This window comes from Entelurus aequoreus, linkage group LG23 (genome assembly GCF_033978785.1).
Source record: "Entelurus aequoreus isolate RoL-2023_Sb linkage group LG23, RoL_Eaeq_v1.1, whole genome shotgun sequence".
Classification (NCBI taxonomy): domain Eukaryota; kingdom Metazoa; phylum Chordata; class Actinopteri; order Syngnathiformes; family Syngnathidae; genus Entelurus; species Entelurus aequoreus.
The window spans coordinates 4,786,610-4,813,270 of record NC_084753.1 but is presented as its reverse complement, the minus strand read 5'-3'; the positions used below and the strand labels follow the sequence as shown (position 1 = coordinate 4,813,270).

At 35.0% G+C, this 26,661-nt stretch overlaps 2 protein-coding genes across 6 annotated transcripts in view; one reads left to right on the top strand and one right to left on the bottom strand.

Annotated features, from left to right (window-relative positions):
- prkg3 (protein kinase cGMP-dependent 3) overlaps positions 1 to 21,833 on the bottom strand; it is a 92,879-nt gene extending 71,046 nt beyond the window's left edge. For 2 of the 5 annotated variants that reach the window (XM_062034863.1, XM_062034860.1), the window contains exons 1-6: positions 21,266 to 21,832; positions 17,725 to 17,864; positions 11,510 to 11,674; positions 6,203 to 6,334; positions 6,035 to 6,117; positions 2,620 to 2,916 (exon numbers count right to left, since the gene is read on the bottom strand). The gene's annotated coding sequence lies outside the window, so the exon portion shown is untranslated. Of the gene's footprint in view, positions 740 to 2,619; positions 2,917 to 6,034; positions 6,118 to 6,202; positions 6,335 to 11,509; positions 11,675 to 17,724; positions 17,865 to 21,265 lie in introns of those variants that run through there. The other 3 variants (XM_062034865.1, XM_062034862.1, XM_062034864.1) reach the window with 3 other exon arrangements.
- On the top strand, positions 6,032 to 25,961 carry sytl3 (synaptotagmin-like 3). Its single transcript, XM_062034867.1, has 13 exons — positions 6,032 to 6,234; positions 10,070 to 10,255; positions 12,117 to 12,332; positions 12,502 to 12,569; positions 17,232 to 17,283; positions 17,348 to 17,414; positions 17,491 to 17,563; positions 17,754 to 17,872; positions 21,293 to 21,415; positions 23,673 to 23,836; positions 23,955 to 24,051; positions 25,477 to 25,647; positions 25,743 to 25,961. Exons 2-13 carry the CDS (start codon positions 10,158 to 10,160, stop codon positions 25,887 to 25,889), a joined length of 1,395 nt encoding a protein of 464 aa, XP_061890851.1. The 5' UTR covers positions 6,032 to 6,234; positions 10,070 to 10,157; the 3' UTR covers positions 25,890 to 25,961.
- The last annotated feature ends 700 nt before the right edge of the window (positions 25,962 to 26,661 follow it).

Below are 26,661 nucleotides of genomic sequence, written 5' to 3'. Positions count from 1 at the left end.
TTAGGAATTTATTATGGGTCTGCTGAAAATGTGACCAAATCTGCTAGGTCAAAAGTAAATACATTTTCCTCCATGTGGCCCCTAAGCTAAACTGAGTTTGACAACCTTGACCTACAGTATATGTGTGGCTTAGATTGACTCTTTTTTTATTTACTTCTACTATCCAAGGTGGCGGTTATTAATAATAACTGGCCCATATGCATGATTCACACATTATTTATACGATTTGTTTATGTCGTGCACACTAATAAACTCGTGTATGAACAAGCCTACAATGTAATTTACTTATGCAAGGCGTCAGTTATCATTAATAACTGGCGGACGGAGGAATGGCATTTGATTTGTCTATGTTATGCACGTACTGTACATGTGCCTCTGCAAGAACAAGCGCCCCACGAGTTTTGAGGCCTTTTTAAATTAATTTCTAATGTGCAAAGTGGCAATTATTTTGAACAACTATTGAATATGTGTACGTTAGCAAGGAACCGGTCGAATATGCAATAACTGGCAGGAGGAGCAATCACTGTGACTCGTCTATGTTGGGGATTATTTTGAGCATTTCTCTTCATTGTCTACTATGCCAGGTGGTGGTTATCATTAATAACGCTTCCTCACTCGTGCATGAGCAAGCGTAGTGTAGGCCTTTAACTTTGAGGAGTATTTTGGGTCTATTACTTAGTTTTGTTATGCTGGGTGGCGGTTATTTTTAAGAAATGGCGAGAGGAAAACATTAACGATATGGCTTATCTACACTGTGCACGCAGATGTGCTTGTGCATTACCAATTGTACTTACGAGGCACTTTATCTTTGTACAAAACCCAAAACCAGTGAAGTTGGCACATTGTGTAAATGATAAATAAAAACAGAATACAATGATTTGCAAATCATTTTCAACCTACTGTATATTCAATTGAATAGACTGCAAAGACAAGATATTTAATGTTGAAACTGAGAAACTAATGTTTTATTTTTTTGCAAATAATCATTACCTTAAAATTTAATGGCAGCAACATATTGCAAAAAAGTTGGCACAGGGGCATTTTTACCACTGTGTTACATGGCCTTTCCTTTTAACAACACTCAGTAAACGTTTGGGAACTGAGGAGACACATTTTTGAAGCTTCTCAGGTGGAATTCTTTCCCATTCTTGCTTGATGTACAGCTTAAGTTGTTCAACAGTCCGGGGGTCTCCCTTGTGCTATTTTAGGCTTCATAATGCCAAACACATTTTCAATGGGAGACAGGTCTGGACTACAGGCAGGCCAGTCTAGTACCCACACTCTTTTACTATGAAGCCACGATGTTGTAACACGTGGTTTGGCATTGTCTTGCTGAAATAAGCAGGGGCGTCCATGATAATGTTGCTTAGATGGCAACATATGTTGCTCCAAAACCTGTATGTACCTTTCAGCATTAATGGTGCCTTCACAGATGTGTAAGTTACTAATACACGCCCATACCATCACAGATGCTGGCTTTTCAACTTTGCGCCTATAACAATCCGGATGGTTCTTTTCCTCTTTGGTCCAGAGGACACGACTTCCACAGTTTCCAAAAACAATTTGAAATGTGGACTCGTCAGACCACAGCACACTTTTCCACTTTGCATCAGTCCATCTTAGATGAGCTCGGGCCCAGCAAAGCCGGCGGCGTTTCTGGGTGTTGTTGATAAATGGCTTTCGCTTTGCATATGAGAGTTTTAACTTGCACTTACAGATGTAGCGACCAACTGTAGTTACTGACAGTGATTTTCTGAAGTGTTCCTGAGGCCATGTGGTGATATCCTTTACACACTGATGTCCATTTTTGATGCAGTACCCCCTAAGGGATCGAAGGTCACGGGCATTGCCGCTTACGTGCAGTGATTTCTCCAAATTCTCTGAACCTTTTGATGATATTACAGACCGTAGATGGTGAAATCCCTAAATTTCTTGCAATAGCTGGTTGAGAAATGTTGTACTTAAACTGTTGGACAATTTGTTCACGCATTTGTCCACAAAGTGGTAACCCTCGCCCCATCCTTGTTTGTGAATCACTGAGGATTTCATGGAAGCTGCTTTTATACCCAATCATGGCACCCACCTGTTCCCATTAGCCTGTTCACCTGTGGGATGTTCCAAATAATTACTTGATGAGCATTCTTCAACTTTCTCAGTCTTTTTTGCCACTTGTGCCAACTTTTTTGAAACATGTTGCAGGCATCAAATTCCAAATGAGCTAATATTTGCAAAACATAAAGTTTTCCAGTTTGAATGTTAAATATCTTGTCTTTGCAGTCTACTCAATTGAATATAAGTTAAAAAAGATTTGCATATCATTGTATTTTGTTTTTATTTACCATTTACACAACGTGGCAACTTCACTGGTTTTGGGTTTTGTAATTTCCATAATGCAAGGTGACAGTTATTTGCGATTGTACGTATCAAGCACTTTGACTTTGTGGATTATTAGAATTTTTCCATTGACTTTTCTGATTTAAAGTGGCGATTATCCACAATAACTAGCGGGAGAAACAATACATGACTGGTCAATGAGGTCACAGAGAGCAACAGTAAATGATTATAGTGGAAGATGGCGCACATACTGCATGTAGAGACACATAAGGAAGTGGTACTCACCTGTGAGTTGTTTGTGAGATCAAGAGACAGGGGGGGCGGGCCACCTCATAGAGGCCGCATCGCTTGTGTCAGATTTTCGAGAAAAGTTTGCAAGAACTCAGACCTTCTTCATATGTGCCGCTGTGACACCTTCTCAGCCAACACGCCCCTTCTTTAGACCTTTATACCTCCCTCCGTCTCTCTCTCGTCCTTTCTCCTTCCCTCAATCTTTCTTGCTGTCAATCTCAGCAGCTCTGGTGTTGAATCATTTACCATAACCAGAGGCTCCGCCCATCATCTCTCCAGGTGGGGGAAGAACTGGAGGAGGAGGAGGATGCACTGGTGAGAAAACTCCAGTTGGGAGTGCTTACAAAAAGCAGATTATAATAATTCATGCAAGGTTTCATGGGCTCGCTGCAAAAGATGACACAATGCAGTTCTGTGCCACAGAAACAATAAATACATACAGTGAGCAGGATTATGCAAAATTGTGTTATGGTGAGAATCTGGATAACAGTGCAAAACACTGTTTTTTTTGCATGTGAAGCTGAAAGTATCTTGGTAACTTTTCTTGTGACATTCTAACAAAATACTTTGCTAAAAAAAAAATTGGAATGGAAATGAATCGTTCTAAGCTGCCGCATCATTAAACATATCTAAATGAGGCTAAAAGGTTATGGCAGAGGGTGTGGGCATTTTATTGTTCGTGGTTAATTATTGATACTCGTCGCAGTGGTTAATCAGCGACACCTGTGACCCCCATGTCGAGATAAAAGGCCTCCGAAAGTGGAAGGCTGTGACGGGTTAGCGTCCATTACAGATGTTTTTCCAGGTGTATTGATACAGGTTGGACAATGGAGGTCAATTGATGGCATTTTATCATAGAACCATATTACTGTACTGCCATATCATCATCATCATTTCTTTTTATTCCTTTCATGAAAATGCATATATACAAGCCATGTACAGTTGACACTTTCATTGTTTTTTTGTTCCTTATACATTTCCATGATCAGAAAGGAGCAGATGGAAGAATACTATTCTCATATTTATCTGCCCCCTTTTTAACACAAATTATTTTAGATTACTTTATAACTGTTCCCTCCACCAACAACCCAACTCCAACATACTTTTTAATTTTAGTTTAAGCATTTTCACAATTTATCCATGAAGGTTTCCACTTTTGATCCTGGTTTTCCATATACACATGCAACAACGTTTCTGTTTTGTTCTAATTCTATCTCAACAGCTACACACACACACACACACACACACACACATACATACACATATATATATATATACACACACACATATATATATATATATAAACATATATATATACACACACATATATATATATATAAACATATATATATACACACACATATATATATGTATATATATATATATATACACACATATATATATATATACACATATATATATATATATATATATATACACATATATATATATATATATATATATATATATATATATATATATATATATATATATATATATATATATATATATATATATATATGCTTAAATAAATATATATAATACAGTAAATAAAAGGTGTAGTTTGACATCACAGTTAAACCTATGTAAATTGTGTTTACCTTTAATACATTGTTGTTGCAGACGTCTGAGTTTTTAAAAATGCATTCCAATGCAAAGTGGATGAAAACCCAATTAGGGTGTGGTAGCTCTATCTAGTGGGGGAGTTGGGAAATTACAGTTTGATGTGCCCTGCAACTCAAATACAGTACTCTCAAGTATTGCTATGCGCACAAAATCCTTCCTGTTCCAAATAAAACATACATTCACTACTATTTAAAAAAAAAAAGAAGATATTCTACAATTTGATAGTCCTAAATTCAGCAATTTTTAGCATAACAATGGGAAAATAAACTACAAATATCTTCTTTTTTTGCTGCAACTGTTACATCTACTGTAATATTGTACATGGTAATTGGGATTTTTTATATATTATATAAACATATAATATATAAGTATATATTATATGGCGTGGCGAAGTTGGTAGAGTGGCCGTGCCAGCAATCGGATGGTTGCTGGTTACTGGGGTTCAATCCCCACCTTCTACCATCCTAGTCACGTCCGTTGTGTCCTTGGGCAAGACACTTCACCCTTGCTCCTGATGGGTGCTGGTAGCGCCTTGCATGGCAGCTCCCTCCATCAGTGTGTGAATGGGTGAATGTGGAAATACTGTCAAAGCGCTTTGAGTACCTTGAAGGTAGAAAAGCGCTATACAAGTATAACCCATTTATCATTTATTTATATGTAAATATTACATACATGTTACATTTTATATTGCTACTATGGTACATTTTTAGTCTACTTTATACCTTTTGTTTTCGCCCTCTTTTTTGTGCCCTTGTGTGCACTATCCTTTCCATCCCTACCCTTTCCATCCTTTGTAACTGAGCTACTGTGCGGAACAATTTCCCTTGTGGATCAATAAAGTTTGTCTCAGTCTAAGTTGTCTAAGTCCAAGTCTAATTATAGTGTTAGCCACTAGAGGAGACCAAACCAATCATAGTGTGATGTTCAGTATCGTGGCCACTGATTGGCTCAGCCTCAGGCTACATTACTATATTGGATTAAAAGAGTGCAAAGGGGACCAAAGGGTGTTATTTCATTGGCTTTCCATGTACTTTTCTATAGATTCACACAAATAAATGAAAACATAATGTCTGGTGAAATTTTGTAAGTAGTTTCCAAATGTACATTAACAGAAAATAGGATGGTGTTTTAATCTGAAAAGACATAATTAGACTTTTTTTTTTTTTTTTCCTTCAAAAATCCATCCATCCATTTTCTACCGCTTGTCAAAATGTTTTTTTTTTACTTTGATAATAATAACGTGCCAACTTCACTGGTTTTGTGTTTTGTACTATAGATGATAGAGCCCTAAAAAGGAACCATTCCACTCAGTTTGTGCCGATTGCAACAGGGCTACACGGCAACAAAAAAGGAAGGAAAATGTGTTGTGCATCTTTCCCTGCTTTTGAGAGCTGCCACATCCTCCTAACTTCTGTTGAGGTGCAGCGAGCACAAAGGTAAGGACTTGTCCTTTAAAAAGAAATGATGGCAGAAATTCCTTATTTGTGGAATTTGAAGTGTTTGTGGTGTATGCTAAGATTTGTTTACATTGTTGTCGTCATTGTGTAGTTAAAACTATAATGTAAGATGACCTACTTCTGTGTCAACTGCTTAAAAAAGACACGCCAGCATGCGTGCGTGACACTTTTGGGCGGTCTATGTGGCTTTTCAGCAAGTTGTGGTTGTGAATGTATGCTCTCAGGAAGCTGAGCTCTGTCTTAGAAAATATGTCAGCTGCCTTGTGATTGGTTGCATCATTGTGGGTCTGGAGTTCCAATGTAGTCGGTTTCAGAATGTTTTTTACCGTCAAGGTTCGCAGCGACTACCATTTCTTCTCGGATATGAAGCCACTGCGACATAACGCCTTAGTCATCAAGGTCCTCTTCACTGGGAAATCAACATTTTCCGTTATTTACTTTACGCTACATTATTTCCATAATGCATCTTTGTTTTTTTCCAAAACATTATTTACCTGTCTTCCAGAACAGATTTGTTGTGCAACAGGTAAGTCTAGAATGCTCCTATTGTGGTGTGCGTTGTAATTTGGAGAGGGGGCCGGCAAAAATAGTAGCAACAATACTGCAACCTGCTGGAAAACCAGTAGCTAGAAAAGACAAGAGAGAGCAAAGAGCATTAAGACAACAACAACAGCAACAAGATCACCTACTAAACAGTGATTGGTTTAGTTTTTTTCAAGAGGGGACATGCAGGTTAAACATTAGTTATAACAAACAATATGCAATAATAACACCTGCTGGAGAACCAGTAGCTAGACAGAACAACGTAAACAACAAGGTGATTGGTTTAACTTATTAAGAGGGTACAGGTTGAGAGAAACAAAATAAAAACTCACCGTGCTGGCTTTTTTAAAGAGGGGGTAAAGGGACAAAATAGAACAAAGGGTTATTATTTATGTCATCACATGCCAGTTCTTGGTGATGCTGGATTTAAGAGGGAGTAGATGGAGAGAAACCAAAGAAAAACATCATTACCTGTTGGTGCTATAGGTTATTAAAGTTAAAGTACCAATGATTGTCACACACACACTAGGTGTGGCGAAATTATTCTCTGCATTTGACCCATCACCCTTGATCGCCCCCTGGGAGGTGAGGGGAGCAGTGAGCAGCAGCGGTGGCCGCGCCCAGGGAATCATTTTTGGTGATATAACCTCCAATTCCAACCCTTGATGCCGAGTGCCAAGCAGGGAGGTAATGTGTCCCATTTTTTATAGTCTTTGGTATGACTCGGCCCGGGTTTGAACTCACAACCTACCGATCTCAGGGCGGACACTCTAACCACTAGGCCACTGAGTAGGTATGCCTAATTTAAGAGAGAATAAACAAATACAAGAGAGCATAGCAATGCCTGGTATCAGGGGTTTAAGAATGGACATGTACACTACCGTTCAAAAGTTTGGGGTCACATTGAAATGTCCTTATTTTTGAAGGAAAAGCACTGTACTTTTCAATGAAGATAACTTTAAACTAGTCTTAACTTTAAAGAAATACACTCTATACATTGCTAATGTGGCAAAAGACTATTCTAGCTGCAAATGTCTGGTTTTTGGTGCAATATCTACATAGGTGTATAGAGGCCCATTTCCAGCAACTATCACTCCAGTGTTCTAATGGTACAATGTGTTTGCTCATTGGCTCAGAAGGCTAATTGATGATTAGAAAACCCTTGTGCAATCATGTTCACACATCTGAAAACAGTTTAGCTCGTTACAGAAGCTACAAAACTGATCTTCCTTTGAGCAAATTGAGTTTCTGGAGCATCACATTTGTGGGGTCAATTAAACGCTCAAAATGGCCAAAATAAGAGAACTTTCATCTGAAACTCGACAGTCTATTCTTGTTCTTAGAAATGAAGGCTATTCCACAAAATTGTTTGGGTGACCCTAAACTTTTGAACGGTAGTGTAGGTAAAACTTTTTTTTTAACCAAAAATCAATTAAAAAAGCAACAAGTGTACATGCTAGTGCTTGGTTATGCAATTTAGCTCATGAGGAGAGCACGTCGACCTGTACCCTCGTACAGTGTCGTCCCACGCTCTGAGGAGGGAGCTCCACGCCTCCTCATTTATTTGGGCATTTCCTGATTACATGGCTGTAGCTGTTTCTAAGGGGAGGGCGGTCATAAACAGCTGCCACACTCGGTCATAAAAAGTTGAAAGAAAAGGTGCCTGGAGTGGTGTCAGGTTTCCCCCCTCTCTGCTTTGTAGACCTCGGGTCATGACAAAGTCTTCCTGTGGCTGTCCAATAGATCAAAGATACCGACACTTCCACATCGCATCCCATCGCACACAGTGGAGGTTTACAAGCGGTAGGCCTTTTGCTTGATAAGAACAAAGACAGCTTTTGTCTTCTCGCACGGCAACCTGAACTCATGGGAAATCAAAGTTGTGTGATAACTTATATACAATTATTCTGACATTTTGCCTATTTTAAAAGGTGATAAACAGATATAAGAAAGTAAAGCATAGTTTGGTTTTTCGGTTTACGAAGGTAAAAAAACATTTTGATCAAAAATCAATAACAAAAGGCAATAAGCATACATGCCAGTGCTTAGTTATACTTAAGTTAAGAGGGGGTGGACAGAGAGAGACAAAATACAACAACATTGCCTGCTGGTTCTATAGGTTTTGCTTAATTTAAAATGGGATAAACAGATATAAGAAAGTAAAGCATAAACAGATACAAGAAAGTAAAGTATAGTTTGGTTTAAGAGGGGACATGCAGGTAAAAAAAAACATTTTGATCAAAAATCAATAACAAAAGGCAATAAGCATACATGCCAGTGCTTGGTTATACTTAACTTAAGAGGGGGTGGACAGAGAGACAAAATACAACAACATTGCCTGCTGGTGCTATAGGTTTTGCTTATTTTAAAAAGGGATAAACAGATATAAGAAAGTAAAGCATAAACAGATGTAAGAAAGTCAAGTATAGTTTGGTTTAAGAGGGGACATGCAGGTAAAACAACACATTGATCAAAAATCAATAACAAAAAGGAACAAGCCTACATGCTAGTGCTTGGTTATGTTGGAATTAAGAGGCGTGGACAGAGAGAGACAAAATACAACAACATTGCCTGCTGGTGCTATAGGTTTTGCGTAATTTAAGAGGGGGTAAACAAGAGACCATAGCTTGATTTAGGACGGGTGTGTCCAAGCTGTTTAAGTCAGGCACCACATTGGGTTAAAACAAAAATCTGTCTGGGGCCCCCAGCTATCTAACTAGATAGGTAGTTTAAGAGGGGACATGTAGGTAAAACTTTTATTTAATCAAAAATTAATAACAAAAAGCAGCAAGCATAAATGTTGGTGATTTATCATGCTTGAGTTAGAGTAAGAGGAGTGGACAGAGAGAAACAAACGACAACGTTGCCTGCTGGTTCTAGGTTTTGCCCAATTTATGAGGGGACAAACAGATATTGGAGATCAAAAAGGGATCTTGGTTTAAGAGGGGGACAAAAAGAGAACGAAAAAATATATAAAAAAATAACAGTACATACTCGTGCTGGTTTTGGCTTAATTTCAATCATCGATCAATCAAAGTTGACTTATATAGCCCTTAATCAAAAATGTCTCAAAAGGGCTGCACAGGCCCCAACGACAACCTAGGCTCAGATGCCACATCAGGGCAAGAAAAAAAATCAACCCAATGGGAACAACGTACAACCCTGGAATTTAATAGGGCGCGCCGAAAAATCAAGCTCGAAAAGCAACAAGAGGGGACAGCCAGGCATGAAAATATTTTCTGCTAGTGTTTAATTTAAGGGATTGGAAGAAGAGAACGGTAACAATTCAAATGAAATATTCAATGACGTGTACCACTTCATGACTCATACAAAGCTTTTCTCAATCCTGCTGCCCCCGTTCTTCCACTTCAGAGGAAAACGCGTTCGAGGTGTGCTCATTTGGTTAAAAGTGAGATGAGTAAGCAGTGTCCCCCCCCCTCCCGGTCAGCCATTAAAAATTAAAGTAGACGTGAACATGAGATTACGTAACGTATGAGACCAAGACTGAAGAGGAGCCATCAATAATGCAAAGGTTGACATTTGCCTTTGGTTTGTAGCCGGTCAATCAACACAGGTCAACGGGATTGAAAGAGGAAAGATGATGAGCAGACACAAAAGGCGCACGCAAAGACTATGAATATGATATACGAGGATACTTCTATTCAGGAAGAAGGTGGTTGTTTGGTCGTCCAGGCAGAAAACAGTCGTACTGTGTTCGGGACAGGAAATCTATATATGGCTCTGACGTGGAACGCAGCAGAGATGACAATCTATGGGAGAGATAACCTTTTATATGAAACACTTCTTCAATCTCTCAGCTGCAGAGGACTGAGAGGGGCGGGCCTTTGAGAGGCGTTTGAGTGAAAAAGGGAGAGAAAAGTGAAACCTCAGCCACAAGGACCATCGATGGACTTGGGTTTGCTTCAAGGACAGGAGAGGGACAGGATCCTGGAAGTGCTTCGGAGAGACAAACTGTTGCGTAAGATAGAGGAAGATCGGATCAGGTGAGCGTTCTCTTTTTATGTAAAATCATAAGGCTAATATTTGCTATATCATATTTTACAGCATCTTGATATGCCACACCTGTGAGGTGGATGGATTACCTTGGCGAAGAAGTAACGCTCACTAACACAGATTTAGACAGATTTGTGAACAATATTTGAGAGGAACAGGTCTTCTGATAATATAGTAGAAGTTTTAGATCATTGAGTTCAACTCATAAAAAATGGGAGCAAAAACAAACTGTTGTGTTTGTATTCTTGTTCAGTGTATTTGTTGCATTATTAGATCATATTTAAATTGAAAATGTATGCAACTGCATGCAGTACATGTCATTTGTTTGTGTCTAAAACAGTGGTTCTTAACCTTGTTGGAGGTACCGAACCCCACCAGTTTCAAATGCGCATTCACCGAACCCTTCTTTAGTGAAAAATAAAATGTTGGGGTTTTTTTTCAAATTCAAGACAAAGTTATATGTTTTTGGTAACACTTTAGTATGGGGAACATATTCTAAGTAACAAAGACTTAATTTAGAGTGTTTTGGACACTAGGGGAACATATTCTAAGTAACAAAGACTTATTCTAATTTAGAGTTATTTGGTTATGCTATTATGTTATGTTATAAATAGATAAATCTAAAAAAATGTGGGGAAAACTTAGTATACTGAGTTTTTCACATTTTTTTCTTATTTTTGTTGTAACAATGCACAACAGAGCTTGATAATCGTGTCAAAGCCTGATTTAAAGCGTCAGGATCGCATCAAAGTGTAATAAAGTTCAATAAAGCGTAATAAAACGTATCAAAGCGTGATTTCAAGCGTATCAAAGCGGCATCAAATCGTGAGGAACAGTAACAAAGCGGCAACTAATTCGTATCAGAGCGTATCAAAGCATAACATTACTTCGGAGATCGGGATATTCATGGGAAAATTGACAAAAATGACGGCGCTTTGCTCGCCGCTTTAAAGCGCGGCAAGCGCCGTTGGTGTGAACCAGGCATTAGGGTTAGGGTTAGAGGGTTAGGGTTTTAATAAGGCCATGCCAAAAAAGGCATTAATAAGTACTTAACAATGACTAGTTAAGAGCCAATATGTTACTAATTAGCATGTTAATAAGCAACTAATTAATGGTGAATATGTTCCCCACACTAAAGTGTTACCATGTGTTTTTACTGGTGCACAAAATGAACCGTGCATGAACATCACCTTGTTCAAACAACAAAACCAACACAGTGCATAAACTCACAACAAATTACACACCTGCAAATCAGCCTGACTTCCGCTGTTGCCGTATCCGTAATACGCCGATAGGGAGAAGTTTTTATTTACACGATGAGTCGGGTGTGTCTCGACCTCCGCCGAACCCCTGAGCCCGACTCACCGAACCCCTAGGGTTCCATCGAACCCAGGTTAAGAACCACTGGTCTAAAAGGAAAGAATGAATAGATTCAGTCAGAAAAGATAATGTACTTTATTGACATAAGCTAAACATAGGCTTTGGCGGGCCACTTAAAATGACGTAGTGGGCCACACATACGAGTTTGACACCTATGCTGTAGACCCCAAAAATATCCATGAAGTAAAAAAGTCCCATTTTAAGCAACTGTTAATTTTTTTCCTAACAACAAACGTAATACACGGGCAAACAAACATGCAATATTTGGCGATGAGGTCGTATACAAAAACCCAGGAACTGTACCCCACCAGTGCTGTTAAATTACTCCTGAAGGGAACTTTCCACTAATAATACAATACTTTTAGTCAACAACTACAGTAGTATCATCTACTGTCGCATCGCTTGTCTAGGAAAGAACTAAAGTAGGTTCCTGCCTTGGCCCTAACTTTACACCGATGGCTTTCCTCTCAGGAGAATGAAGTTTGAGCTGCAGGAGCTGCGTAGGAGAGGCGCTAAGAGTTCTACCAAAGAGTACGGTAAGAGGACGTGCGCTCGCTGCCAGAGGCCGCTGGGAAAGTGGTGTAACACTGGGGAAGTCTGCCGGGGATGCAGCCACCGCATCTGCAGCAAGTGTCGCATGAACACTGGAGCGGCGGGCTGGAAGTGTACCATCTGCTACGCCTACAGGTAGACCACCTCTCACGCTCTCTGGTCTATCGCAGTCCTAAATGTTAAAATCTTGTTCAGTCTTGACTTCCCCTATTGCAAGACTAATAAAGGTTTATTCTGAGTCAATGGCCTCTTCAAGCAAGTATTAGTTATGTATGCCACAATACCAACATTTTTTTTCAAACAGGGAGATGAAGATCCAGTCTGGAGAATGGTTTTTAGACCAGAAAACTAAGAAATATCCAACTGTCAAAGGTTTGTTTGCATCCATGTTTCAGCACTAACTTCATGACTAAGCAATGCATTGCAATGAATCCACCCGTAAAGCTACAACGTTGCTCGACAAACGTAACGACTATTTTTGTAACGTTACAACATTATTCTAGTAACATTACAACATTATTCTAGTAACGCTACAAACGTAATCTTATACCATCACAACATTATTATAGTAAAATTATTTTTGTGACACTACAACAATTTTCTAGTAACTTTACAAACTTATTCTATCAACAATACAAACCTATTCCAGTAACATTACAAACGTATTCTATCAACAATACAAACTTAGTCTAGTAACACTACAAACGTATTCTTGTAACATTACAACAATATTCTTGTAACACTACAAACTTATTCGAGTAACAACACAAACTTACTCTATTAACACTACACCATTATTTACTATATTACTATAACATTACAACATTATTCTAGTAACATTACAACATTCTAGTAACACTACAAACGTCTTCCAATACCATTACAACATTATTCTAGTGAAGTTAAAAACTTATTTTTGTAACACTCCAACAATGTTCTTGTAACTTCACAAACGTATTCTATCAACAATACAAACCTATTCCAGTAACATTACAAACGTATTCTATCAGCAATACAAACTTAGTCTAGTAATACTACAAACTTATTCTAGTAACATTACAACAATATTCTTGTAACACTACAAACTTATTCGAGTAACAACACAAACTTACTCTATTAACACTACACCATTATTTACTATATTACTATAACATTACAACATTATTCTAGTAACATTACAACATTCTAGTAACACTACAAACGTCTTCCAATACCATTACAACATTATTCTAGTAAAGTTAAAAACTTATTTTTGTAACACTCCAACAATGTTCTTGTAACTTCACAACCGTATTCTATCAACAATACAAACCTATTCCAGTAACATTACAAACGTATTCTATCAACAATACAAACTTAGTCTAGTAACACTACAAACTTATTCTAGTAACATTACAACAAAATTCTTGTAACACTACAAACTTATTCGAGTAACAACACACTTATTCTATTAACACTACACCATTATTTACTATAACATTACAACATTATTCTACTAACATTACAACATTCTAGTAACACTACAAACGTCTTCCAATACCATTACAACATTATTCTAGTAAAGTTAAAAACGTATTTTTGTAACACTCCAACAATGTTCTTGTAACTTCACAAACTTATTCTATCAACAATACAAACCTATTCCAGTAACATTAAAAACTTATTCTCGTACACTACAAATTTATGCTAGTAACATTACAACAATATTCTTGTAACATTACAAACTTATTCCAGTAACAATACAAACTTATTCTATTAACATAACACCATTATTCTAGTAACACAACACCGTTATTTACTATATTACTATAATGTTACAACATTGAGTAACACTACAAACTTTTCTGTAACAATACAACATTTATCTGGTAACATTACAAACAATTCCTGTAACATTTGTAATGAGAGAACTTTATTCTCGTAACATGTGTTTTTAATTTACAAAGAATGCAACTTTATTCTGGTAATATGACCTTTTTTTCACAAAGAATCCCACTTTTTATTCATTCTATTATGACTTTGTTCTTATAAAATATGAACATTTTTAACAACAAAATACTTTTTAGTTATAATAATACAACTTCATTCTGGTAATATTATGACCTTTTTTCACAAAGAATACAACTTTTTACTTGCAATGATACCACTTTTTTCGTGTATGATTATGACCATTTTTTAACAAAAATTAGCTTTTTATTCGTAATGATACAACTTTATTCTGGTAATAGTATGACATTTTTCATGAAGAATGCTACTTTTTATTCGTAATGATACAACTTTATTCTGGTAATAGTTTGACATTTTTCATGAAGAATGCAGCTTTTTATTCGTAATGATACCACTTTATTCTTTTTATATTATGACCATTTTCCAATAAAGAATGTAACTTTTTACTCATAAGGATACGGCTTTATTCTTGTAATATGTTCAAAAATCAATTTTTTACTTGCAATGATACCACTTTATTCTTGTAATATTATGACCCCCCCCCCCCCCCCCCCCACAAATAATACACTTTTTTTACTTGTAATGATAGGACTTTATTCTTGCAATGAGTTCATTTTTAACAAAAATCTCCTTTTTACTAGTCATGATACGGCTTTACTCTTGTAATATGACCATTTTTTAAACACAAATCTACTTTTTATTCGTAATGATACTACTTTATTCTTGTAATATTATTACCTTTTTTCCCCCCCACAAAGAATACACTTTTTTATTCGTAATGATACAACTTTATTCTCGTATTATGACGTTTTTATTTACTTATTACTCGTACTGATAGGACTAAATTCTTATAAAATTATGACCATTTTCCACAAGTTTATTCTTGTAATATTATGACTTTTTATTTGTAATGATACAACTTTATTCTCGTAATATTATGACTTATTTTCAATAAAAAATGCACCTTTTTACTTGTAATGGTACAGCTTTATTTTTGGTAAAATGTTCATTTTTAACAGTAATTTACTTTTTACTTGTAATGATATTACTTTATTCTCATATTATTACGACCATTTTCCCACAAAGAATGTAACTTTTTACTCGTAATGATAGGACTTTATTCTTGTAATATAACCACTTTTTAAACAAAAATCAACTTTTTATTCGTAATGATACAACTTTATTCTCGTAATATGTACATGTCAAACTACTTCCTTAACGTAAATGACCGCCATAACCACAACACCAGGGGGTGCTCCACTAACCACGTTAAACCCAGATTCCGAACTAACAAAGGTCTTAACTCATTCTCTTTCTATGCCACATCAATGTGGAATGCGCTCCCAACAGGTATAAAAGAAAGGGCATCTCTATCCTCCTTCAAAACCGCTATAAAAGTTCACCTCCAGGCAGCTACAACCCTAAACTAACACCCTCCCCGGATTGCTAATAATCAAATGTAAACAATCAAATGCAGATTCTTTTTCTTATGCCTTCTGATCTCTCTCTCTCTCTCTCTCTCTCTCTCTATGTCCACTACTTGATGTCCATATCCCCCCCCCCCCCCACCCCACCCCCCCTCCACACTCCTGATTGTAAATAATGTAAATAATTCAATGTGATTATCTTGTGTGATGACTGTATTATGATGATAGTATATATGATAGTATATATCTGTATCATGAATCAATTTAAGTGGACCCCGACTTAAACAAGTTGAAAAACTTATTCGGGTGTTACCATTTAGTGGTCAATTGTACGGAATATGTACTTCACTGTGCAACCTACTAATAAAAGTCTCAATCAATCAATCAATCAATTATGACCTTTTTCCCTCACAAATAATACACTTTTTTATTCGTAATGATACAGCTATATTCTCCTAGTATGACATTTTTGTTTACAAACAATGCAACTTATTACTCGTACTGATAGGACTACATTCTTATTCTTGTAATATTAAGACTTATTTTCCACAAAAAAATGCACCTTTTTACTTGTAATGATACGGCTTTATTCTTTAAATGTTCATTTTTAACAGAAATCTACTTTTGACTTGTAATGATATCACTTTATTCTCGTATTATCATGACCATTTTCCCACAAAGAATGCAACTTTTTACTCGTAATGATAGGACATTATTCTGGTAAAATGTTCATTTTTAACAAAAATCTACTTTTTACTTGTAATGATACCACTTTATTCTCGTATTATTATGACCATTTTCCCACAAAAATATGCATCTTTTTACTCGTAATGATACGGCTTTTTTCTTGTAAAATTTTCATTTTTAACAGAAATCTACTTTTGACTTGTAATGATATCACTTTATTCTTGTATTATTATGACCATTTCCCCACAAAAAATTGCACTTTTTTTTTTACACTTTTTTTCTTCTAAAATGTTATTTTTTAACAACAATCTACTTTTGACTTGGAATGATATCACTTTATTCCCGTATTATTACGACCAAAGAATGCAACTTTTTACTCGTAATGATAGGAATGTATTCTTGCAAAAAAAAATTAACAAAAATCTACTTTTTACATGTAATGATACCACTTTATTCTTGTAATATGAGCATTTTCCAACAAACATGTATTTTTTATTCGTAATGATACAACTTTATTCTGGTAATATTTTGACATTTTTCACAATGAATGCAACTTTTTATTCCTAATGATACGACTGTATTCTATTAATAATAGGACTATTTTCCCACAAAGAATGCAACTTTTTACTCATAATGATACGGCTTTATTCTTGTAATATGACCAATTTTTAACAAAAATCTACTTTTTACTTGTAATGATGCCACTTCATTCTTGTAATATGACCATTTTTAGACAAAACTGTACTTTTCATTCGTAATGACACCACTTTATTCTTGTAATATTATGAAATTTTTCACGAAAAATTCAACTTTTTACTCATGATACATTATTCTTGTAATATGACCTCTTCACAAAGAATATGCATTTTTTACTCGTAATGATATTACTTTATTCTGATATGTGCTTTTTTAACAAAGAAAGGAACATTTTACTCGTAATATAATAGTAATTTTTCCTCCGTTTTCTTCCTAGACAAATATGAGACGGTTGGAGAGAAACTGTTAAAGACCTACAGCATGCTGAGGTATGTTTAATACTTGTACATATTTGTAACATGTCCTACTAATACCAAAATTGATCATTCACAGTCACATATCAATCATCCCGGCCACTCCGCCGCCCCACTCTGATTTTCACTTTCTGAGCAGATCTGGGGTAAAGTACATGCAAATTAAATGCAAATTATGTATTAAATACATGCACATAATTGGTGTTTTTTCTTACACATCAGGATGAGAACAAAGGCAGCGTTTTTCCTCGATCGGTGGAAGATTTTATGTTTTCAATCAGCAGCAATATTAGAAGTAAGTGTCAATCATGCAGAAGTCAATAAGGCAAGGCAACAATTTTTTCTTATCTCCGTGTTACTTCCTAATGATAGCATCACATAAATAAGGAGGCCAATATTTCATCACACGCAGCAGCAATATTGTGCAAAGTCCTGCAACAGTCTTCACATACTAACCTTATGTCACTTGGTCTTCCTGTTTCTAGAGATTTCCAAATCTCAAAATGATGTTCGAGGGGACTTGCTGAACGTGGACAGCGGTAAACATTTGCACTACAGCACCCAGAAGAGTCGGTCAGACACCAACATCAGCACATCTGTCAAAGTAGGTTGCCATTAAAGCCACCATATGTGAGACATTTCCAGAAGTGTTTGAACTAACAATAATCAGGAGGCCATCGGCTGTTGAGCCACGGATCGCCCAATAATTTCAGTGGCTTATAATGTTGGTGGACCAGCCAGGACACCTCTTTTGCTGTGGTTACAGTTCATGAAGTTGCATGCAGTGCTTGTACAAAATTGAAATTAAAAAATGCAATTAAAATATAGACAAAATTGCAAACATTTGACAATAATCGTAATATGTAATAACAATGCAAGTACCATATTTTCTGGACTATAAGGCGCACTTACAATCCTTTTTTTTCTCTCAAAACTCGACAGTACGCCTTGTAACCCGGTGTGCCTAACGTACAGAATAATTCTGGTTTTGCTTACTGACCTCGAAACAATTTTATTTGGTACATGGTGTAATGATAAGTGTGACCAGTAGATGGCAGTCAAACATAAGAGATACGTGTAGACTGCAATATGATGGCAATATGACTCAAGTAAACAACACCAACATTGTATATGTTCCATTGAAAATATAGAACATTACACACGGCGCTCAAAAATATATCAAAATATTTGAGTAGGACTTTGGTAAGCTATGAAGTCGCACCGCTTGATGGATTGTACTGTGCTTCAACATACCAGTATTATGATAGTGTGTGTATAAAGTAAGACATTATCTGGCGTTTTGTTTCGCAATATTATGCAAAAGCAACTTTTCTTACCTTCTGGTACCTGCTGATCTGTATTTGGGATCTGCATAAATCCTGAAAAATTGCGCGCGTCTGCATTTGTTGTCCGTGTCGAAACCAATTGCGGCCCGCGGGCCGCGTGTCTGAGACCCCTGTTTTAAAACATTGCTGAATGACATTCTGACAACAAAATTGCATTTGTGTGCAATTATTGGGCTCTTTATTGAAAAATATATGTACAGTAATAATAAAACCTATTTTTTACAATGCAAATACGCTTCAAACCTGTAGGGGGCGCACTTGACTTGTTTTGGATTTGACCCCTGGTAAATTAAGCAAATCGGATTAAGTAACAGTATAGGATACTTAATTGTGTACAATACTTAATTGTGTACAATAATTGGGCTCTTTATTGAAAAATATATGTATAGTAATAATAAAAGCTATTTTTTTACAATGCAAATACGCTTCAAACCTGTAGGGGGCGCACTTGACTTGTTTTGGATTTGACCCCTGGTAAATTAAGCAAATCGGATAAAGTAACAGTATGGGATACTTAATTGCTTAATTGTGTACAATACTTAATTGTGTACAATTATTGGGCTCTTTATTGAAAAATATATGTGTAGTAATAATAAAAGCAATTTTTTACAATGCAAATACGCTTCAAACCTGCAGGGGGCGCACTTGCATTGTTTTGGATTTGACCCCTGGTAAATTAAGCAAATCGGATTAAGTAACAGTATAGGATACTTAATTGCTTAATTGTGTACAATACTTATGTACAATTATTGGGCTCTTTATTGAAAAATATATGTATAGTAATAATAAAACCTATTTTTTACAATGCAAATACGCTTCAAACCTGCAGGGGGCGCACTTGACTTGTTTTGGATTTGACCCCTGGTAAATTAAGCAAATCGGATTAAGTAACAGTATAGGATACTTAATTGTGTACAATACTTAATTGTGTACAATAATTGGGCTCTTTATTGAAAAATATATGTATAGTAATAATAAAAGCTATTTTTTTACAATGCAAATACGCTTCAAACCTGTAGGGGGCGCACTTGACTTGTTTTGGATTTGACCCCTGGTAAATTAAGCAAATCGGATAAAGTAACAGTATGGGATACTTAATTGCTTAATTGTGTACAATACTTGATTGTGTACAATTATTGGGCTCTTTATTGAAAAATATATGTATAGTAATAATAAAAGCAATTTTTTACAATGCAAATACGCTTCAAACCTGCAGGGGGCGCACTTGCATTGTTTTGGATTTGACCCCTGGTAAATTAAGCAAATCGGATTAAGTAACAGTATAGGATACTTAATTGCTTAATTGTGTACAATACTTATGTACAATTATTGGGCTCTTTATTGAAAAATATATGTATAGTAATAATAAAACCTATTTTTTACAATGCAAATACGCTTCAAACCTGCAGGGGGCGCACTTGACTTGTTTTGGATTTGACCCCTGGTAAATTAAGCAAATCGGATTAAGTAACAGTATAGGATACTTAATTGTGTACAATACTTAATTGTGTACAATAATTGGGCTCTTTATTGAAAAATATATGTATAGTAATAATAAAAGCAATTTTTTTACAATGCAAATACGCTTCAAACCTGTAGGGGGCGCACTTGACTTGTTTTGGATTTGACCCCTGGTAAATTAAGCAAATCGGATAAAGTAACAGTATGGGATACTTAATTGCTTAATTGTGTACAATACTTGATTGTGTACAATTATTGGGCTCTTTATTGAAAAATATATGTATAGTAATAATAAAAGCAATTTTTTACAATGCAAATACGCTTCAAACCTGCAGGGGGCGCACTTGCATTGTTTTGGATTTGACCCCCGGTAAATTAAGCAAATCGGATTAAGTAACAGTATAGGATACTTAATTGCTTAATTGTGTACAATACTTAATTATGTACAATTATTGGGCTCTTTATTGAAAAATATATGTATAGTAATAATAAAACCTTTTTTTTTTTACAATGCAGATACACTTCAAACCTGCAGGGGGCGCACTTGCATTGTTTTGGACTTGACCCCTGGTAAATTAAGCAAATCGGATTAAGTAACAGTATAGGATACTTAATTGTGTACAATTATTGGGCTCTTTATTGAAAAATATATGTGTAGTAATAATAAAATCTATTTTTTTACAATGCAAATATGCTTCAAACCTGTAGGGGGCGCATTTGACTTGTTTTGGATTTGACCCCTGGCAAACTAAACAAATCGGATTAAGTAACAGTATAGGATACTTAATTGTGTACAATACTTAATTGTGTACAACTATTGGGCTCGTTATTGAAAAATATATGTATAGTAATGATAAAACCTATTTTTTTACAATGCAAATACTCTTCAAACCTGCATGGGGCGCACTTGACTTGTTTAGACTTGACCCCTGGTAAATTAAGCAAAACGGATTAAGTAACAATATAGGATACTTAATTGCCATACAACGTTAACCACAATTAATATGATTAAAAACTATCTCTTGAAACATTATGAGGAATGAGGAGGGAGCAAAAAGGTATTTATAATTCTTATTTAGCACCCAAAAGACGCTTGTCGGCAGCTAGCTAGTTAGCAGATGATGCTAGCTAGCAGCTAATGTTAGCTTTTATTTTCATCCAATTTATACACCTTTTGAATTTGTACTTACCCTAGTTGTTGTTGTTGTTGTCTCCAGCTGTACCAAGGCCTGAGTCTTCAAAACCTGTTCAAAAAGAGCAAAGACAGCGACCCAGAATGTTCCTCCACCGGGGCGGAAGAAGAAAGTTCTAGAAGCTCAGACAACTCTGATGGCAAACAGGTGCGCTGCGAAACCACTACTTTTTATTTATTTTTTATTTTTTTTAAACGTTGTCCCCTCTGCTCTTTTTTATTGGAGCGTTTCAGCCACAATGTAAGTCATAATTATGAGCTAAAAAGTCATGTTTATAAGATTTTTTACAAAGTGGTAATTGTGAGACACAAAGTCGTCAATATGAGATACAAAGTCATCATTAGGATTACTGTACAGGTGGCTTCACAACTGATAAACATGTGCTTGCAAATTCACATATTTACCTTTTTAGCTCATACTGATGATTTTATATCCGCCCGAATGCAGCTGGGATAGGCTCCAGCGACCCCGAAAGGGACAAGCGGTAGAAATGGATGGATGGATGGATCTCATAATTTCGACTTTATTTTATAACTATGAATGCAGCTGAGATAGGCTCCAGCAACCCCGAAAGGGACAAGCAGTAGAAAATGGATGGATGGATGGATCTCATAATTTTGACTATATTTTATAACTATGACAGTTGATATCTCATAATTATGACAGTTTATATCTCATAATTAAGACTTTCTAGCTCATAATTATGACAGTTTATATCTCATAATTATGACTTTATTTCTTAATATTTTTATTTTGTATATCTCATAACTTCAATTTTTTATGTCATAATTTCGACTTTTGATGTTATAATTTTGACTTTTTTATCTTATAATTTAACCTTTTTGTCTCATAATTATGACTTTTTATTTCCTAATTTCGATTGTATCTCCTAATTTCAATTTATCTCATAATTTTGACTTTTTGTCTCATAAATTCCACTTCATTTCATAACTATGACAGTTGATTTACAAGTAGTCTAAATAATTATTATAATCTCATAATCATGACTTTCTATCTCCTAATTATGACAGTTTATGACTTTATTTCTTATAATTATGAACGTTTATACCTCATAACTTCGACTTTTTATGTAATAACTATGACAGTTGATATCTCATAATTATGACAGTTTATATCTCAATTTTTTGTCTCATAATTGTGACTTTTTATCTCTTAATTTCAACTTTATCTCCTAATTTAAATTTTTAATCTCATAATTTTGACTTTCGCATCTCATAGTTTTGACCTTTTTGTCTCATAAATTCCACTTTATTTCATAACTATGGCAGTTGATATCTCATAATTATGACAGTTGATATCTCATAATTATGACAGTTGATATCTCATAATTATGACAGTTGATATCTCATAATTATGACTTTTTATCTCATAATTATGACAGTTTATATCTCATAATTATGACAGTTTATGATTTTATTACTTATAAATATGAAAGTTTATATCTCATAACTTTGACTTTTTGTCATAATTTCGATTTTTGATGTTATAATTTTGACTTTCGTATCTCATAATCTCAATTTTTTGTCTCATAATTATGACTTTTTTATCTCCTAATTTCGACTTCATCTCCTAATTAAAACATTTTATCTCATAATTTTGACTTTCGTATCTCATCATTTTGACTTTTTGTCTCATAAATTCCACTTTCTTTTCTCATAATTTCGATTTTTGTTCTCATAATTTCGATTTTCTTATCTATAATTTAGATTTTTTTTATATCATAATTTCGACTCTTTATCTCACTATTTTGACTTCATCTCATAAATTTTGATCTCATAATTTCGATTTTCATTTCTCATAATTCCTACTTTTTATCTCATGACTTTTAATCTCATAATTTTGACTTTTTATCTCATAATTTTGACTTTCTTATCTCATAATTGAGATTTTTTAAATCTCATAATTTTAGATTTTTTTTTATCTCATAATTATGAGTTTTTAACTCATGAGCATGACTTTTTATGTTATTTCAATTTTTTCATCTCATAATTTCAACTTTATCTTTTAATTGTGACTTTTTATCTCATAGTTATGACTTTTAATCTAATATTTTTGATTTTCTTATTTCATAATTTTGACCTTTTTATCTCATAATTATGAGTTTTTATCTCATAATTATGACTTGAAATCTCATAATTTTGACTTCATCTCACAATTTTGACATTTTATCTTATAATTTCAATTTTTTTATCTCATAATTTCAACTTTATCTCTTAATTGTGACTTTTTATCTCATAATTAACACTTTCCTATCTCATAATTTCAAGTTTTTTATACCATAATTTCGACTTTTTAATCTCATGATTATGATTTACAATTAGGGTATATTATTTTTTGAGTGGCGGAATCCTTTTTGAAGTAAAATGTGTATTTTGTCTGTCAGGAAAATATCCCTACAGAATGCGGTGTCTTTGAAGGCATCACTTGTAAGAGTGGAGAGCTGGAGTTAGCCATGGCCTACAACTCCAACACTTCCTGTCTGGAGATCACAGTGGGATCTTGCAGAGATCTCCCCTATGGAGACACCAGGAAGAAGAGGTGTCACCCGTAAGGATCGTCACACACATGCACACAATGTTGTGTTCATTTGACTTGAATGTAACGTACACGTGTGTGTACATGTACATGTATGTGTATATGTACATGTGTGTGTGTACATGTACAGGTATGTCAAACTGCACGTGATGCCACCGAACAGCAACAAGCTGAAGACGTCAGTCCAGAGGAACACCACACATCCTGTTTATAATCAACTCTTTAAAGTAAGCATGAAGATTCAAAACAAAAAAAGGTACAAAAAAGTTGAAATAAAAAACAACAACCTCAAATTGTACATTGCTAGAAATACTGTAATGTCATTACCGGACTGATGAAAACTATATTCTCGTAATATTAGGACTTTTTTCTGGAATTACAAACAACTTTCAGTCATGACTTTTAATCGTAACGTTTGACTGTATTCTCAGAAGGTTATAGCGATATTTCAGGACTTATTTTTTTTCATTTATCGCGCATAATATCACAACTTCATTTCCTAAATTCAACAACTTTTTTGACTTTAGCACTTTATTTTCCCCACTTTTACGAAGTGTGTGCCTTTATTCACAAAAATGACATTACTTCTTTTAAATAACATACAGTGTCATTTTTTTCCTCCGAAAAATTACTTTTTTGATAATATTCCGACTTTTCTTGCATTACTTTTCTGTTCGTAACTTTAAAACTTTAATTTCACAATTTTTTGTCCCTGTGTATTTTCAGAAAATTACAACTTTTTTCCCAGGAATATAATATGGACTTTCTCCTCCAGTTTCTTAATGTTACAACTTTCAACCTCTGCCTCCATTCTCATACCATTTTGACTTTATTTCAATAATATACAGTAGGGCTATTTTCTCAACAACAACAAAAAAAAGTTTACAACTTTTCTTTTATAACTTTTTAACTTTTATTCCTTTTTCTAATGACATTATGATGTTATTCTCGTAATAAATGATAAACTTTCTTCTTGTAATGGTAGGACTTTTATCCCAGAAAAAAATATTTTTCATAATATTACGACTTTTCTTGCACTATTACTTTTTTGTCGGACTTTAAAACTTTATTCATGAAACTTTACAATTTTCCTTGTTATTATGGTATGACGGTACTCTCATAAAATAACGACTTAATTAGTTTTCTGAATTATTATAGACTTTTTTTCTCCAATTTCTTAGCATAACAACTTTTTTTTAGCTTTTACGAAGTGTATGCCTCAAATCCCAAGCACATTACAACTTGATTTCCAGTAGTATACAGTAGGACTATTTTCTCAAAACAAAAGTCTTCCAACTTTGTCCTCACTTTTTTTCTTTTACATCTTTTGAACCTCATGACTTTTCCTAATGACTTTGTTCTTGTAAAAAATTGCTGCTTTATTATGTAATTATTTATGTTAGGACTGTTATCTCGGAAAAATTACGACTTTTCTTGCATTATTATTTTTTTGTCGTAAATTTACGACTTCATTCTTATAATGATATAAGACATACAAGATATATAATTTTTTTTCTCAGACTTATTGTGAACATTTTACATATGTTACGGGTTTTTTTCTTGTAATTTTAATACACTATTTTCTTTTCAGCGTGGCCCTAATGAACCTGGTAAACGTCCATTAACGCCTCATTTGATGTGCTTTTCAACAGTATCACATAGAGCGCCACCTGCTGACTGGAAAGAGACTGCAGGCTTCCGTGTGGCATTCAGGAACCCTGCGCAGGAAGTTTTTCTGGGCGAGGTCCCTCATCCCATTGGACGGATGGCAACTTGAGGGCCAGGACTTCCAGCGCTTCAACTGGTACCCACTGTGTCCACAGGTAAAGCAGTGAACAACAATATTGAAGTCAACATTTTACCCATACAACTGTATTAATCAGTGAAAAGTGAAAAGAATGGCCCTCTGTTTCTGCAGCAAAGAGAGTGTCCAGAGGGAGGGCGCTGTGGATCTAAATGGAGGAGAACTTCTACACAGAATGCAGTCCAGCTTCAACAGTCAAGTGAGCATTTGCACTTATATCCAGCTACTGTACATACAAGATATGTATCAGATACATTTTAATTGTGATATTTTATGTGCTAACTGGCTTAAGATCATGGTAGTAAATTGTATGATTTAGATTATAACTAACGATGGGGGGAAAAAATGTAAATAGTCCAAATAATGTATAAAGAATAAAATAATACAATATGTTCCCATGAATACAAACACTAAGTAGACGGTATAAATAGACACTTGATGGGTGATGTCTGTCTGGCCTGCATGTTATGTGTGCTTTTAATCAAAGCAATGACTGTAAATGTTTAATAACAACCAACGCCTATTTCTTTCTATGTCTCTCTCTTTCTCTCTCTGTGTGTGTGTGTTTAGGCTAGTAATTCACCATGCTGAAAATCCATTTGCAAAAGGCAAAACTTCCACATTTGGACACTTTTAAAGGAACGCAGCAAGTACTTTTGAAGCCCATTAAAGTGGTGGCAGGCACGTGAAGGACATAAGAAGAATATAACAATAATTAAACATGTCTTAAGTGTTTTACATGAACATTCATGTATGCGTATTTATGCTGTAAATTATGTTTTTGGAATAAAATCAATATTCAGCCTTTTGTGGAAAGTATGATGTGTACAAACCTTTCAAAGGAGTTAACTGTATGCTTTAAAATGATGTACTGTGTACAGTTGTAATATATCTTATTAACATCAGATTACTTTTTCTTCTGCAATCATTCAAGTTTTATTCTTGAAATAACTACTTTTTTCCCCCTCATAACTGAAAGAATCAAGGCCTTAATATAGTACCACTGATAATTATGAAAGTAATCAATCAATCA

Coding starts and splice junctions, on each gene's coding strand:
- sytl3 (XM_062034867.1), top strand. CDS start 10,158: ATGGACTTGGGTTTGCTTCAAGGACAGGAGAGGGACAGGATCCTGGAA. Junction 17,284..17,347: donor AAGACCTACAGCATGCTGAG/GTATGTTTAATA, acceptor GATCATTCACAG/TCACATATCAATCATCCCGG. Junction 21,416..23,672: donor ACAACTCTGATGGCAAACAG/GTGCGCTGCGAA, acceptor TTTGTCTGTCAG/GAAAATATCCCTACAGAATG.